We start from the raw sequence: 16,802 nt of genomic DNA on the forward strand, positions 1-16,802 counted from the left end.
TGAGAACCCTCTGCTACTGCCATATTGTGTTAGTTTGTTAATAGAGCTTTATCTTGAGGGCATAAAGTTCTTTGATAAGGATTTTCAGAATATTGCCTTGATTTTTAAAATTCTGTTGTCAGCCATTGTTTTTAGCATGGAAGAATCCATTTATAAGTGATCTCATATGGGATAATTTTTACTCAGGAGTCCTGCCATTTATAAGCATTTTTCAATAATAAATAATGAAATTCCTGATTGAACTTGGCTCCATGGCATTGGTGTTTTTTGGGTGGTTGGCGAACTTAAGACATCCTGTCCTTAGTAGTCTTCACTTGTTCCTGCAGCACCCTTCAGTTAAATTGGCACAGCCATTTCTAAGGATAGGTGGGAAAGTGAACTAGTCCATCTTAAAAGGCAATAGCTGGAGAGGGGAGCTATGAAAGAACTAAATTCTCCCTCCAAAAGCTGCTTTTTTACTGGGTTATTTTTGTTGGTGAACAGCTTGAGTGAACAGCCTGCAGGGAGTGCTGTAGGGGCCCTGCTCCATGTGCTGCAGCTAGTAGCAGAAAAGCAAGTGTAACATCTGGACGGGTAAGGAATGATATAAGAAGCTCATATCCAGGTTCTAAAAATGTTTATTTAAAATCTGGGATACAACTTGAATAAAATAGTAGGTGCAATACTAGTCACCCCATCTAACAAATGATTTTGCAGAATTATTGGAGATTTAAGATAATGGCCATGATAGAGATCAAGGCTTTGGAGGAACTTGCTTTGACGCATGAGGCAGAGAACCTGGGATTACTTAGATTTCAAAGGAGAATGTTAAGGAGTTATAAGCCCATCTGTAATAAATGTCAAATGGAAGTGTTCGTCAGGAACCTCCATGATTTTGTTTTTTGATACAGTGTAAGTTGAAATTACAATGAAGTTTAAAAATATTAAATCTGGATCTGGTAAAATGAGATACTTGATGTACCTGTTCTGCCATAAGATTCCTGTGATCATGGGATGTGTGGCAAGTCCCTGAAAGGTAAAGAATTTTAAGGGCTATTCCACTTCTTGTTTCTGGCTCAAGTCAATCTATGTTAGGAGATGGCAGTGACATCTAACATGTGAGGTGGGTTCTCCATGCTGGCCTCTTGGAAGGTTCAGGTGGATGCAGTGACTAAATACTGCAGCTGATATGAACATTGGACTATGGGAAGGTGCTGAGGAGCTGAAAGCGCTCAGGATATGCAGGATAAATGCAGAGCTGAGTTCCTCAAGCTCTTGTCCTGAGGGGCTGACAGGAGGCGCTTGGCCAGGGAGCAGCCCAGTGTGTGGAGGCAGTGCTTTTGTTCTGAACTGTTACTAGAAAGCATTTGCAGGTGAGGGCTGGGAAAGGGCTTTTTGAAATTGAAGGATTGCTGTGTTTCATCTGGCCAGCTGGGAACAGGGAATAAGAAAATAAACTTATAAGCGTCACTGATGATTTAAGACGTGGTTGCCGAGGTCTGTAACAGGTACTCCCAAACCTTCTGTAGATTTGTCATCTTCATAAAAACTTATCATGGTGAGGAAGAAGGTACCTTTTTATTCCTTAATGTTTTCCTGTTTAGTCGTTCTTCTTATGTAATGCAAGAAGAAAGGGATACTCAGAGAAAGGCAGTTAGAGCATAGTGCTCCACTACAGCAGAGTGACAGCCACCTGTGCTTTCCTCTTCCCTTCTTCACTTCTGGCACAGACCATTTCTGTGATACAGAATCATACATTTGTTATACATTGTATTTGTATGTACATTTGTTCTGTTGGTTTTACCCTCCCATCCTTCCTTAATTGTAGAAATTTGGAATGAAAGCTTACTGAAACTGTGAGTGTTTCTGATCTCCATAAGGATACATATACATGTTATCCTCGTGTGAGAACAGTGGGACCTGATCTCTGTAGATCTGTGCCCACTACCAGAACAGAAGGGAAGGACGTCACCTAGGCACTGTGTCATGCAGTACTGGTGCTTAGGTAGATAAGGTCTTCCTCTCCCATCCTACCAAATCAACTAAACCTAATTATCCTCATAGTTTTGGGAAGTGGCAAACACTTGCCTAACTCATCATCATTTTAGATAATTTGTGGTTTCATTTGGAACCTCATAAGGGATGTGATTTCAAAAGGCAAAAGAAATTCACAAAGAGGAGAGAAGAAACAGGGTATTTTTAAGTCAATGATTTTTCTTTTAATTTCAAGAAAAATGTTGGAACAATTCAATGTTTTATTCCCCTAAAAGCAGCCCAATTGTCTTCACAAATTCATGTTGACAGTTCATTACTTATTTAGATTGTCTGATGAATCTAATATTTTGTTTGTGGTAAATGTAACAGTCTTGTATATAGCAAAAAATATACTTCATATTGGGATTTTTATTAAGCCTTTAAAGGTTTCAGTGCCTCACAACATTCTCATGAACAAGATAGGAAATATTGGCTAGATGGAAACGACTGGAAGTTGAATGTGCAAGACTGGTTGGAAGATAATACACGAGCATGGTTATTGGTGGTACACTTCCCTAACAAAGAATATTGCATTATGAAACCTGCTGAAGCAGCTCCTGGCTGAATGCTGTTTGTATTTCCATTAATGAACTGGATGATGAGCACTCTTGTTAAATCTCTGGATGACCCCCAATCTAGGAGATGTCCACATATGTGTAGAACAAAATCAGAACTTAGGAGCATCTCAAGAAACAGAAGAAATCATTAGGAAAAAATAGCCATGGTGCAGCTCCTGAGAAGGATTTTATACAGGAATAATTAACTATGCAAACATAGTATTAAGAATAGCTAGTCAAATGGGGTCACTCAATAAGTTATAACCTGAGCATGAGATAATGTTGCAGTGCTGTCAGAAAAAAGCAAATGCTAGACTGGGTTTAATAAACAGTAAAATCACCTGAAAAATTAGTTAATCCTTTATCTCTTTGTAATGTTTATAAAATACTAGTATTGAAAGCTCTGAGAACTGCATTGGGTACTGTGTGCTTTCAGAAACTTTTAGACCAATTGAAGAAGAGTCCAAACAAAAAGGTTCAAAGTCAGAAGTAATATGTGGCTTACAAGGAAAGCTCAAAATAAAAACTACCTACATTTTTAAAGATATAAATAGGGAGTGTATATTCTCATCCACAACCTATAGACTCAGTTTACCTAAAATAAAGGTGGCTTAGGCTCCACCTATGGAAAACTTCAACAATAGGGAGCAAGCACTAAATAGATTGAGTTTAGAAGCCTTTAAAAATTGGTATTGTGCCAAACTGCCAACAGGAAGAGCCTGTTGGAATTTCTAAGTCCTCTTATTCTCATTCCTATCTGTGGATCTTTTTTCCAGTCTTTTGTAAATTTTGATCATTTAGTTTTGTCTTACCTACGTTTGTTTCTTTCCTTCTTGTGCTGCCTGATATTTTCTTTTTCCCTGCCGTGCTCGTTTGTTTCTGCTGGTTTTCACTCGTAGTTCAGGTGTAGAACAGAAAAACACTTGTTTCTCTTCCATTAGTTTTTTCAGTCTTGCTTGTACAAAAGCATACTTTCACAAATCACCTTCCTTCTCAGGGGTCAGGTTTTCAGATCATCTTGTCTTGCAGGTGTCCACTGAGCTTAAGCTTTCTCTGCAGCTTCTCTCTTCCATCACTACTTCAGATTTCCATCTGAACTCTGTCTCTGTTCCCAGCTGGATCTCTCATGTGAAACTCTCTCAAATATTGATTTTTAGGTAATGTACCTTCTTCTGCAACTTTTATACCTTTTTATTTTGGTTGGCTGCAGGTTTTGGTTTTTTCTGCCTCAGTAAGCATCCCCATTTTAAAGTGAAGGCACCCCCTTCTGTACAACTCCCATTTCTGGTGTTCTTTGCTTTATTGGCCTTCTCAGTGAGTGCCATCATTTTTAAACCTTTCTCCAAGGTCTTTTGCATCCTGATTTAGTATCAGGAGTTAACTCTGGTAGTTGTCCTGATCCATCTGCACTTGAAGTCACTGGCCCCTGTGGTTTACTGGAAATGCTGATAATGCTGCTGATATTCCTTATGTCCTTATCAAAAAACAGTCACAGTGTTAGGTGGAAATGAGCATCTGAATTCCTCTTTAGTGTTTTCCCTGATCAGAAATTTGAGTGCTGCCTTCACTGCAAGTTCATGAGGTCTGGTTTTGCACTTGCCTTGGTTTTGTTCTTGTGTCAGGCTTTTACACAGTCATAATATACTTTTCTGCTTGCCATCACAGAATGAATGGATGTCTTGCTGTCTCTTTAGTCTGTTTTTTTTTCCAGAGAAGATATTTTGTCTGTTTACTGGCATCAGTCAGACTTCAATTGAAGAACCCTCTGTAGTTGCTGTTGGCACACTCCTCTCCACAGGGAAGGGAGGAACCAAGCTACCCCAGTCAGGAAAGTCAGTTGGCTGTCGCAGAAATCCCACTCTGTTGCACTGTTTTCACTTAGTTTTTGGTTTACTTTGTTAAGAAGGGTTTTCATCTCGAGCAGTTCCTCATTTCTTAAAGTAGTTTCAGCTGTTAATCATGGTCATTGGTGCCGTCAGTTCTACTTTTTTGGTTTTTTACTTTTCATTTTGTTACATTTTAGTGTACAGTGGTGGTTTTTAAGTATTAAAAGCCTTTAAGCATAAAATCCAATACTTTTCATTATTCATTTTCAAATATAGCATGAAATAATGGAGAGATACTTCAGGATATGCTTATCTTAACAAAGGTCCAAAATGATTGTACTATTGCTGTCCTTTTACAGACATAAATAATTTTCTTCGGAAAAATTATGTGCTCAAATAAAACAGACTTTGACATTAATTGTTACCATTTGTTAAGACCATTTTGATCTGTTTGGCACACTTGGTTATCTGTAACAGGAAGGCAAACATACACTATTATTTTACTGATTATTAGTTAAGCATTCTACTTGGAGGAAAATGTGAATTATAAATACACCAATATTTATATTTGAGTGTTTACTTTTTTTGTGTATTTTCTTTATTTTGATTGCATTTAGGGGAATTCCTTGGTACTTTTTTAGTAATTCCTGTGACACTGAAAGTCACAAAAGTAAAAGACTCGGGCAGAGAATCTGACTGTACAGAGTGGGATGCACTACCTTATTCTTTTAGTGAGGCTGTAGCAGGTCTGATGTCAGTCACTTCAGAGACCTTTAGACCTCAGTGCTCATTTATTGGTAAAATGTACCAGCTTTGCTCCTGCATTATGAAGATGGTCTGTCAACACTTTGAGATATTCTCCTTTGTTATTAAGCTTGTGATGCTCTACACTGTCAGGTTTTTTGCCAATTATAGTTAAGGTACAATGGTGTATTCACTGGATCAAAGTCTCACACTGGCGGTAGAGGAATGATTTGTAAGTCTTTATTCATCTGAATCGTACAATAGAATACCTGAGGAATGCAAATAATCCCTCTAAGGACTCAATAGAAAAGCTGTTAAAATGACAGTCTAAGACTATTATTATTCTGAATTGGTGTTTTAGCCAAAGTAATTATTTCTTATCTTGTTGTTCCACAATAGTTCTTAGTTTATTAGTTATGATGACCATATTTACCAAACAGAATTTGAATCAAATTTTTGACATTATTTTCATGCTCATTTCACTTTTTCAGGTTTACACATTTCATTCCATCTTTCTTCACTTGGCATATTATTTAATTAGTCTGGAGACCAGTGTTAGGTAATTCCTTAAAAAAAAAAAAATCTATAAAGGGTATACGCACATGTGTCAAAGTAAACTCATGAATTTTAGATTCATTTTGAGACATATTTTTTGTAAAATGTTGGCATTTATAAGCTCTGAACTTTGATACCAATTTGTTAGCCAAAATAAATTAGGTAACTGCAAATATTAGTTTTAGAAATGCTGTTAAGTGTCAGACGTCCCATTGAGAAACACACCTTAATTGTAATTTTCAGTTCAGATGTTTCTGAAGGCAGTAGTGTTTTAGTATCAGTTCTGGATACCAAACTCTGTTTTCACTGGGTAACTGGAGGCAAGAAAAGATTAGTATAATGAGGATTGAAAAACATTGACGGGGTATTTACATAAGTAAATGATAGAAGACCAGCCTTATATAACAAATGTGTGAAAACTGTTGAGTGAACTTCTATATTCTTTGTACCATCTAAAACCCTACTCAGTCGGCCATGCACTTAATCTCATAATAGCTCTGATCCCCTGCTATTTTCTCTGACAAATGTGTGTTGATGAACTTGTGGTTGAGTTCATTTTTTTCTGAAGTGACATTTGCATTGATTATTTAAAGGTTTGCAGGCCACAGTTTCAAAGCACTTTAGTATAATAGCAGCTAAAACCTTAGTCTAAATCTTACAGATTAGCAGGACTAAGAAAAAGAGCTCAGCAAGCATAAAGCCCTGTGCTGTATGGTGGGTGCTTCAGGTCTGAAACATTGCTGGCACCCAAAGTGCTCTGTTTTATGATTCCATTATTCGTGTACAGGAAGTATTCCCATGGCTCCTGTGTTTGCTTGCTGAGCATAGAGCTGTCATTCTTACCATTCATACGTGTTTAGAAATAGTGTCCTATTAACAGTAGTGAACTCCTCCCTGGTAATTTATACATGTCTCCCTTAAACTTACCATAAATACTTGCAGTCATGAATGTGATGCTTGTGTTTAAAGATTTTTTTAAACACCATCTACTGCGCTAAAGTTTTCACAGAATCACAGAATATTCTGATTTGGAAGGGACCCATGAGGATCATTGAGTCCAGCTCCTGACCCTGCACAAAACATCCCTAAGAGTCACACCATGTGCCTGAGAGCATTGTCCATCTGGGTGAAGAAACTTTCTCGAACACCCAAACTAAACCCCCCTGACACCACTTCAGGCCATTCCCTCATTCTTTGGTCACCAAAAGAAGAGATCCGTGCTGTCCCTCTGCTTCCCCTCACAGGAAACTGTAACTGCAGTGAGGTCTTCCCTCAGTCCCCTCCAGGCTGAACAGGCCAAGTGACCTCAGCTGCTCCTCACACAGCTCCTCCTCAAGGCCCTTCACCATCACTGTTTCCCTCCTTTGGATACCCTCTAAGACCTTTATAACCTTCTTACATTGTGGCGCCCAAAACTTCCCCCAGAACTGGAGGTGAGGCTGCCCCAGAGCAGAGCAGGACAATCACACCCCTTGCCTGGCTGGTGATGCTGTGCCTGATGTACCCCAGCACACACCTGACCCTCCTGGCTGCCAGGAGGATGCCAGTTTTGTTCACTTTAGTAGGGTAATTAACATTCAGAAACTAACACCCTAAGTTTTTAGCTCTATATTTGTTGTTTTGTTCAACTAAAAGAAATTATGCATAGCAAGCTATTGTAAATGCTGCCAGTTACTGAAGATGAATAGGAAATTTTTTTCTTTATTTAAAAATAATTGTAGTATAGTAGCCAGAAGCTTTGTCCTGGGACAACAGTAAAAAGGTGGGAAAAACCAGTAGAAACATGGAACTGTGTTGATCAGCTGTGGCATACTCCATGATAGATATGCAGAAAAAGCACGTGCAGTTTGCTATATAGGAGTGTAGTGTTCTTTCCTCAGCAGTCTTAGCCACTGAGATGCTTTTTTTTTTTTTTTAATAAATAGAAAAAAGTCAGGAAAGACTGAAGGCCCTCAGTTTTACCACATTTGATAAATATAATTCTTGGAAGTACATTTTTCTATCAGAAAGTTTTATTCACTTTTTAGATTGCAAGTATTTAACCTCTACCAAACACCTAGTTATTGTCCCAAATTATGCCTATTTCTGTAGATTAAATGCCAAACAGAAACCAGGAAACAGTGAAATGTTAATGGAGTACACCTGAAGCAATTGCTGCCTGTTAATGCCTTGACCTTGGAAAGCAATACACAAAAAGATGGCATCATAAATCCGTGCAATTCTTATGAATATGTATGTGCTACTTGATAATAATGAATGTGGTACAGCCATGCATGCACTACAAGATAATGTTGTGCCCTTTGTTGTCTACAGGTTGATAAAAATTAAAGAGTGGGTGGACAAGCACGACCCGGGAGCTTTGGTCATTCCTTTTAGTGGGGCCTTGGAACTCAAGTTGCAAGATATGAGTGCTGAGGAGAAACAGAAGTATCTGGAAGAGAACATGACACAAAGGTTAATTAGCATTCATTTTCCCTACACTTTATTATCAACTATTTCCTTGCAGTAATTTAATTGCTTGCGCTGATAGAATAATAAATGACAGAGTAATTACCATTATAAAGAGAGAATCTTCTCCTTTCTTTACCATGAGACAGAGTGAAAAGATTTATTTTAAATTAAGTTTTTAACTGTCATCTGTCATCTCTGTACAGTGTTTTAATTATAACATAGGTATTAGTTATGTATATTTTTGAGAAGGAATGATCACCAAAACTGTTTCGTCATCTATGGGGAATAAGGACAGTGGAGAAAATTTTGCCATAATTTTCTGAGGAACTATAATAAATTGTTTCAATATTGAATTTCAGTCAAACAGATACGCTTTCATGACCTGGAGTCCTGAAAATTGCATGAGACAAGAGTGCTGCCTGATAGGGTGATTTATATTTATCCCATATTTCTGTAGGTTGCCAAATAAACAAATCAAAATGCTATCTTTATGATTTTGCAGTAAAAAAGTAGTTCTTTTGAGGAGAGTTCAAAGTAAAAGGCTACTGCAATTATTGCTCTGTTCAAAAGTAGACCTGATATCTTCAAAATATGTGATGTCTTTCCACGTAAATTGATTACTTGGCACATTTAGCTGTTTTATGTGTATGTGCTGAATGAATTGGATTCCTTCCCCCTTTTTTTTTTTCAGTGCTTTAGCAAAGATCATTAAGGCTGGATATGCAGCACTCCAACTAGAATACTTTTTCACTGCAGGCCCAGATGAAGTGCGTGCATGGACCATCAGGGTAAGATTCATACTTATTCATCAGCTATATCCAGTTCCACACTATTGAATTCAGATTGATATCACTGACTTTGAAGTTTGTCATGGTGGCGGTTAGCTAGTCATTACAGATGAGGTTTTTGTCCAGGATAACTTTAATTATTTGTGAGCTGCTGAACAGTGAAAGTGGAGCTGCATTGATTGAGGCAGGTAACAATTGATTCTGCCTATTACATAGTCTGAATTTCTTCATCCTGTAGAATCTGTCTACCCTCCTCCTGTGGTCAGAGATAAGACGTACCAGTATTGTGCTTGCTTAATCTGTGTGACTGGGTTTGTCTGCAGTGAAATTGATGTTGCTTTTCATTTTGTATTCACTAAGTTTGTTTGGGTTGCGGATGGTTCATTCCTCCTGTGCTTTGCTGGGATTACATTTTAGCAATAAAAGCAATATAACGTCATTATATTCCTTGTGGATACACAGTTGGGCTCCAAATCCTAAAATCAGTGTGCAGTAATTCAAGTCTTTTACTGACTTTAGTATTTAGATCTAGTTTATTTTGGTAGTTTTATATATTCATCTGGGAACTTATGTAATGTCTAAAACAATATTATGTATTTTAAATATTGATGTAGAATGGTTATAGCCATAGACATCAACTGATTTATTCGATTTATTCCCAGAGGACAGTAAGAGCTGAGCTGTAATGGTTTGCCTTTGAATGTAAATATGTTGCAATATAAAGATCAATATAGAACAAATATTTTGGAATGTGTACAGTTGTAAACTCTTACCTTAAAAATTACAACAATGTCAACTTTTGGAGGTGCAGTTCAGTCTTTGAGCTTCTATTTTTTGCATCAGTGTATTTAGGGCTGTGCAATGAGTTTCAGTGCTGTATTTAATTTCATTCACTGGAATTAATTTGTTTTCATTAATCAACATAATTTCCTGTAAATTTTTATTTTTAATAGTACTGCTACAGATGTTTGTGTATGTGTTTTAGCACATTAAACTTATTTTCTTAAAAGCATGTGTGGGGTTTTTTTAGCTTTTTTTTTCTCATCTCTGTTTACATGATAACTGCTTGCTAAGGTCCCTGGAACAGCAACCAAAATAATACAAAAGCAGGATTTTGTTGTTCTGATTCTTGCCATAGTTTTAAAAGCATATTGTGAAATTCCACTTTTTTCAGTAGAAGTGCTTGCTCTTTATTAGAGAATTTGAAAGCTGGTTTATCTTAAGACTGATTGTGAGTATCTTTGATTTAATGTGCAAAGATACTTAGTCAGGTAAGCATCAGTGAGTAGCCATATTAACCCAATACATCTTTTATTGTAAAAACTGTGCTTTACAGTGTCAGACTCCTTAGCACTTTAACATGCTTTATTAAGCAGCCTTTAGGTCACCATTATTGCTTAAATTTCTCTCCATGGTTGTGTGTGCACAGAATGTATGTCCTTGTAATTTGAAGCATGCAGCTATAATGCATTCTCCTCTGTTGCATTAACTTAAATTATTGTATAGTTGTCGGTGATTTTTTATTTTTTAGCGATTCAGTTGTTGATGTTTTGGTAAGAATACTCAGTTTGTTCTATATCAAACTTACTAAAATTGTTCTGAAATAAAAATAAGCTAATGTGTATGGCTTGACATCCATACATCATTTCTCATTGCAAATGTTGTTTGCCATGAATGTTATCTTTAACTGAAATTATTTGGATGTAAGTGAAAGTCTTGAGTAATTCAGATTTTAAAGTTTTTAAAAAATCTTTATCTTCCTCACTTTCTGTGTAGAAAGCTAGGGGTCGAAGCAAATCTCACAACAAAACACAGTCATAGCTTCTAAAATCAATACTGCTGTTGATAGCTATTAGGAAAAACAAAGCTGCTGTTCTTTAATGTCGCTTGGTTTATCTATGGCAAAGGCACTGTCTGTGTCTCAGTATTGAGGATCACCCAGCTGCCTGTGTGGCATTTTAGCTGATATGAAACAAAGTTTCAGCAGAACCTTAACGCATTTAAAAAAGGAGAAACCTCTTTCCTGCAATCAATCTTCTTAAATGCAATTAATTTTCTTCTTGTCTTTCGTTTGACAGAAAGGGACGAAGGCTCCTCAGGCAGCAGGGAAAATTCACACAGATTTTGAAAAGGGATTCATTATGGCTGAAGTAATGAAATATGAAGATTTTAAAGAAGGAGGTTCAGAGGCTGCTGTCAAGGTGAGCTTCCCACTTTTTCTTCTCCCTCCAAATGTGCCATTCTTCCATTTCAAATCTGAATTTTCACTGGAAAAAGTTCTTAATGCTAAGTGAATCTTCAGTCGCTTTGAGCAGTAGACCAAAATCCATTTTCATCTTTTACTTAAGAAAGAGTTCAAATGCACCAACTTACTGGACAGGAATGCAACTATTTCAGTACCCTAGATATAATAGTGCATGGACTACCTGTCAGCACTAAGACTAAATGTAATGCTAATGTGTTGGGGTGTTTTTTCTCTCTGTTTACATATTTGTGTTCAGAATTTAATAAGCTTTAGAAGTGACTTGTTTTTGAAAAATCAGGTTTTTAAGATGCAAGAGATTTTTTGAATCACTTCTAAAGGGAAACATGAAACAGAAAAATCTGTTTCTTCTAAAAATGTGTCATCTTGTTTTGAAGAAAGGTATTAAAAATGTTGGATGCAAATGGTTAAGAAAATATTATATTATAAAATTGTACCCCTTTTTCAGGATTAGTGGGTTCTACTTCTAGGCTCTGATAAGCATAATTAGGATCTTAAAATTTACCTTTTCAGTATTTTATTCGATTGCCCTTTGATGTCTCAATCAAAAATGCTATGCCTTACTTTGGTCATTCAGGGTGGCTACTATGTGCTGAATAGACAGTAAAGATATTTAACGGAAAACTTTTCTCCTTGAGCCTGCTCTTTGTGGTGACACTTGTGTTGAGAAGAGTTTCATCTGCTTTCTCAACACTAGAGGGCAGAGACTGCTCAGGTGCCCAAAGTTGTGCCCTTTTAGAGCTGACAAATTATATCTGATTTGACGTTATTAAGTATGAAATGAACTTGTACATGGCAAAAAATGTCATAACGAAAGCTGTTCTTCTCTGTGTTGCTAATGCATTATTTCCTTCTTCTTTCTAAGCAGAAAAACTTACCTTTATTTCATATACATTTGATTTCTCGTTTGGCACTTCTGACATTTTCTTAAGATTTGTATTTTATGAAATTGCAATTACAAAGCACGTTAGTTTGATTTACTCAATCTCAGTATTCGAACGTTTCTACACGCAATTACGTGTTAAAGAATTTAAAAGGTTCGGCTTTATTGTTTGCTATTTGATAGCTTGAAAGGTATGCAAAACTATGATTTCAAATTCAGCCTATTCTCAGTGGTATCACTAAGGAAGATCATACTGAGCAGCGGGACTTTAATAGGTTTGTTTGAACCCCAGGAAGTGAGGGAAAAAAATCCCATATAATTGGTTCGTTGCGGCATGTGAACTGCTTTATGAAAAGGGAAGTAGAGTTGTAGTTGTAAAGGGAAGCCACAGCTATAAATAATTCTAATATTCTGCAGTCAGAAACCACTTTACGTAACAGATTCAAATTTTGCCACTATCATTTTTGATGCTCAAATACAAGTGTTTTCCCTGAGAGACTACATCAGTTAACACTTATTAAATTAATCAGTATTTTGCTTGTATATTTTTATTTGCTTTTCACAAGGTGAGATTCTAAAAATGAAACTTCCATGCTCAAATCATATTTAATGATTAAATTTTTATTGTTATGATGTAGCTGTAAAACAAGCAGATTTGCATTCGTTACTCAGTTTTAAAGTCAAGGTTGGGAAAAAACCCTTGTTCTTAGAATAAAGTGTCATATTCCTCTGGTCTTTTCTAATTTGCATTTAATACAATGTTTCATGCCATAGACAATGCTAATTGCTTTTATATTGCTGGTAAATTTCAAAATTAAATTTAGGCGCTTGTAGGAGTCATCTTAAATAACAGTGGTAATGGGAGTTGCTTGCTTTGTATGTTATCAAGTTGATCGATTTTTAAGTTTGATTTTGTGTGTGTTTAACACCAGTACAGCATAACTAATTTAATGCCAGTGCTGTGAACTATACACTGAATAGCTCTGTGTGGGCTTTGTAGTCTACAGGGATATCACATTATTAGCAATCATATCTGCTTAGGCAAAGCTGGCTTCTACAGATGGCTGCTTTCAAGTGCAAATGAACTGGTTAGACGTGTCTTGTTTAATACATACTCAAGATTCACAAATGGGTATTGATTTTTTCAACCAGTGTTTCTGATAGCAATGGAAATGGATTAAATGGTCTCTAGAGAATTTAAAGGAACACTGTCACTTTTAATTAACTGTAAACTGGTAACAAAAATACATAAACTTACATTAGTGTATCAAAATGTATTTAATTAAGGAAGTCTATGTCACACTGATAGTGTGCACTACTGTACTAAAAAAATATGTTGTGTTACTTTGTGGAGGACAGTTTTTTCTACAAATATTTGTGAGTAATAAATGTATTCAACTGTAAAATGTTTCTGTACCTGTGCCTGCAGCTTGTGTTTTCTGATGATTTTTACAGCACTGTTTTATTAGTATTTATGCCATCAATTTGTCTAATTACTCTTGACTTTAAGCATTATTAGGATCTTCAAAGGAAAGAACTTGAAACGTTTTACAGTCTAAACAGATTTCCAGGGGAAAGAAATAGGAAGACGTTTGCAAAGTACTATTTCTTATGTATCAATAATGTCATGTGGGGTAAGGTCAATTTCTGTTTCAGTATATATTTATTGTCAGGGCTATCTTAGCTGCTGTTTTCCATAGGCTAGCATCGCTGGGAACCACATTTAAATAAGGAATGGCAGCAACAAGGTTATCGAGCCTCTAAATTTCTAGGCAGCAATGTGGGGAAATGGGTTGCTTTACAGAGCAGGTTTTGTGAAAGAAAGGTGTCTGAGTTAACTGTGTACCATTAATCTGATCTGTTCTACAGCAACTAAGGTCATTAGTTAACAGCTTTCCTGTAATGGGATCTTAGCATGCCACCACTGTGATAGTGTCATTGAGAATAATGGCACAGTGAGGTCTTGCATGGAAGCACTTTCTCCTGCAAGAGAAAACTTCAAAACAGGAATGGTTATTGAACTAAAGCAGAAGCTCTCAACTTTTCCATATTGTAGACACTTTTCAAGATAAATGCTTCCACAGACCACCTCCCGCCCAGCCTGTCAGGCCTAATGCCACAGCCTCTGTAATACTGGGTTTAATTACAATGAGATAACAGTAGAAAAATAGAATAATAACTTGTAATGCAGAAAGTACTGATATTTAATAGATTCCTTGCCTATTTTCTGCTCTCCTCAAGTACAGCATTTTAATAACGAATTTTCTTTTCATGTCTTTGGTCCGTATCCCTTTTCCTGTATCCTGGTTTCACAGCCTATCTGCTCTGCTGTCTGTCCTTCTGAAGCAAATGCCTTCTAAAGGAAATTTCTTACAGAAGAGCTGAGCCTGCATTTTGTGCTCCTCAACCCTTCATTATGTGGGTGCAAGCAGACAAGAGAGCCCCACTGGCAGCCCAAGCCAGGCACAGCTGTGGCTTTTGCAGGGTGTCCCCGTGGTCAGTGGGGACAGGACCTCGTGTCCGGCGGCTCGGGGGCCCAGGAGCCCTTTCCAGCAATGCTGCTTTCCATTCCTGTGCCAGTGTTTGCCATCTGCAGGGCTTTCAGATGAAGGAAAAGAAAGCCAAATAGAAAAAAGGAAAAAAAAAGAACTGTTTTAGTGTCCTTTATCTTGCCAGGCTCCACCACTTTATAATGCAGGTGCATTTTAAGCACTACAGATCCAGTGGAAGCTACATTACTTATATATATATTTTATATATATGTCAAACCAAGTGGTGTCAAACTGAGGAGTATTGTGACTGTCAAACTCTGAAGCTGAAGTATTACCATCTCTTAGCCAAAATGTATTTAAATAATTGCCCTTTGAAAATACTGTAAAATGTCTAATGAAGTAACCAATTTTCCTTTTGTCTGTTCCCTTTACAGGCTGCTGGAAAATACAGACAACAAGGCAGAAATTACGTAGTGGAGGATGGAGATATTATCTTCTTTAAATTTAATACACCTCAACAACCCAAGAAGAAATGAATACCAGATTTGTTCGCTCAGAAATGAACTGTGCTGCTTCAAAAAGCATATGAATTTTTATTTGGAATTGGAATATCTGGAAACAAAAAGCATACAGTTTCTACCTAGGGAACCTCCCTTCCCCCCAGTGAAATTATTCTTGTTTGTTTTGAATTAAAATATGGCACCTCCAGCAAACATGCAAGTTCACTAAATGTGAACAGCTTTGCATTTCAAACGATTAAGACCCTACTCCAAATTGTAGAAGCTTTTCGGGAACCATATTACTCTCATGATACTTCATTAATCTCCATCATGTATGCCAAGCCTGACACGTTTGACAGTGAGGACAATGTGGCTTGCTCCTTTTTGAATCTACAGATAATGCATGTTTTACAGTACTCCAGATGTCTACACTCAATAAAACATTTGACAAAACCAGCCTTGGTGTGTTTGGGGATGTCTGTATTGACTGACTGTGGTGTGCTGAATGCGATACGGCACCTGGTGGATGCTGATTACAGAATTTTAAGACGTGTATGATGCTGTAACTGGCAGTGTGGGGCAGCTGCAATTGTATCTTGAAAGTGAGTCTTTCATGGGAATCAGAAGATTAGGATGCCAATGATTTGTCTCAAAAAAGTTAATGAATTTGTAGATGGACTTTCACTGAAAGATGGTACTAAGGATAATAATGATGGCAGCATAAATTATTTTTACTAGAGAGAGGAAATATATGTAGAAAAATCATGTTATCTATGAGACTGAAGCTTTTTTGTTCAAATCATTTTGAAAAAGTATTTCACTCTTGCCTTGAAATTAATAAATCAGGCTGGAGCTGTAGTACTGATATTCTGCATTGTCCTCTCAGGTCTGGTTTTGAGGCCAGACCACACCCGGACAGTGCTGTGAAGGAAGAGGTCACACCGTGCTGGATAGGTAAGTTGTTCTGCTGAGATGAGGTTGCAGCTGGGAGTGCCTTTTTACCTCTGCTTTTTAACCATGAAGGAGAGCTGATCACTCTGGGTAACAGGAAAATAAGGTGTTGGCAAAATAAAACCAAGTTTGTTCTTTCAAGGTGAGGTGTGGAGCTGCCCTTTCTCACAGTATGTTTAGTGTGTTTAAAACAGCCTGGCTTTGTCTGAGTGCCCCTGTGCTGGGGGTTTTGGCTACAGGTTCAGTGGGGTCGAGGCTGGGAGAGATGCTGTTGTTACCTGTGGCTTGTTGGTGTGCCAGGCCTCTTGTGTCCTGGTGATAAATTCCCTCGCTGGGAACTTTGAAAAGGCAGCTTGTCACCAGCTCACTCCCTGCTGTGTGCAGGGCACTGGGAGTGCTGGCTGCATCCTGCTGGAGACATTCCCTGGAGATGCCATCTTTGAGCCTCCTTGCTCCTTTCTGGGGGAGTGAGACATGCTTCAGCCAGAGCCATGGGCCTTGTTGTTGGCATCGTGCCTTTAATTGCACCAAAGAGAAGGAGGGAGGGCAGATGACTTCAACACGTAGTTGTTGATTTTGTTTTTTAAAGAGCATCTCCTGTTTTCATGGTGGCAGGAGCAGGGACAGTATTGTAGAGCAGAGAAATTAGGGCTTCAGGTGTTTTGGAATCCTTGAAATTCTCTTTTGTATCGTCTCCCTGGCATGGCCGGTATTTGTTCCTGGTGTTATTTTGATGTTACATAATTGAGAAAAGATTAGGACCATCAAATCTTGTGTTA

The 16,802-nt window shown here is 37.5% G+C and overlaps 1 protein-coding gene across 1 annotated transcript in view; it reads left to right on the forward strand.

Annotated features, from left to right (window-relative positions):
* OLA1 (Obg like ATPase 1) overlaps positions 1-15,528 on the forward strand; it is a 92,693-nt gene extending 77,165 nt beyond the window's left edge. The window contains exons 8-11 of the mRNA XM_030951803.1: positions 8,009-8,149; positions 8,838-8,934; positions 11,013-11,135; positions 15,007-15,528. Of these exons, the coding sequence (XP_030807663.1) occupies positions 8,009-8,149; positions 8,838-8,934; positions 11,013-11,135; positions 15,007-15,108 (463 nt within the window). The 3' untranslated portion in view covers positions 15,109-15,528. The remainder of the gene's footprint in view (positions 1-8,008; positions 8,150-8,837; positions 8,935-11,012; positions 11,136-15,006) is intronic.
* Positions 15,529-16,802: the final 1,274 nt, after the last annotated feature.

This window comes from Camarhynchus parvulus, chromosome 7 (assembly GCF_901933205.1).
Source record: "Camarhynchus parvulus chromosome 7, STF_HiC, whole genome shotgun sequence".
NCBI lineage: Eukaryota > Metazoa > Chordata > Aves > Passeriformes > Thraupidae > Camarhynchus > Camarhynchus parvulus.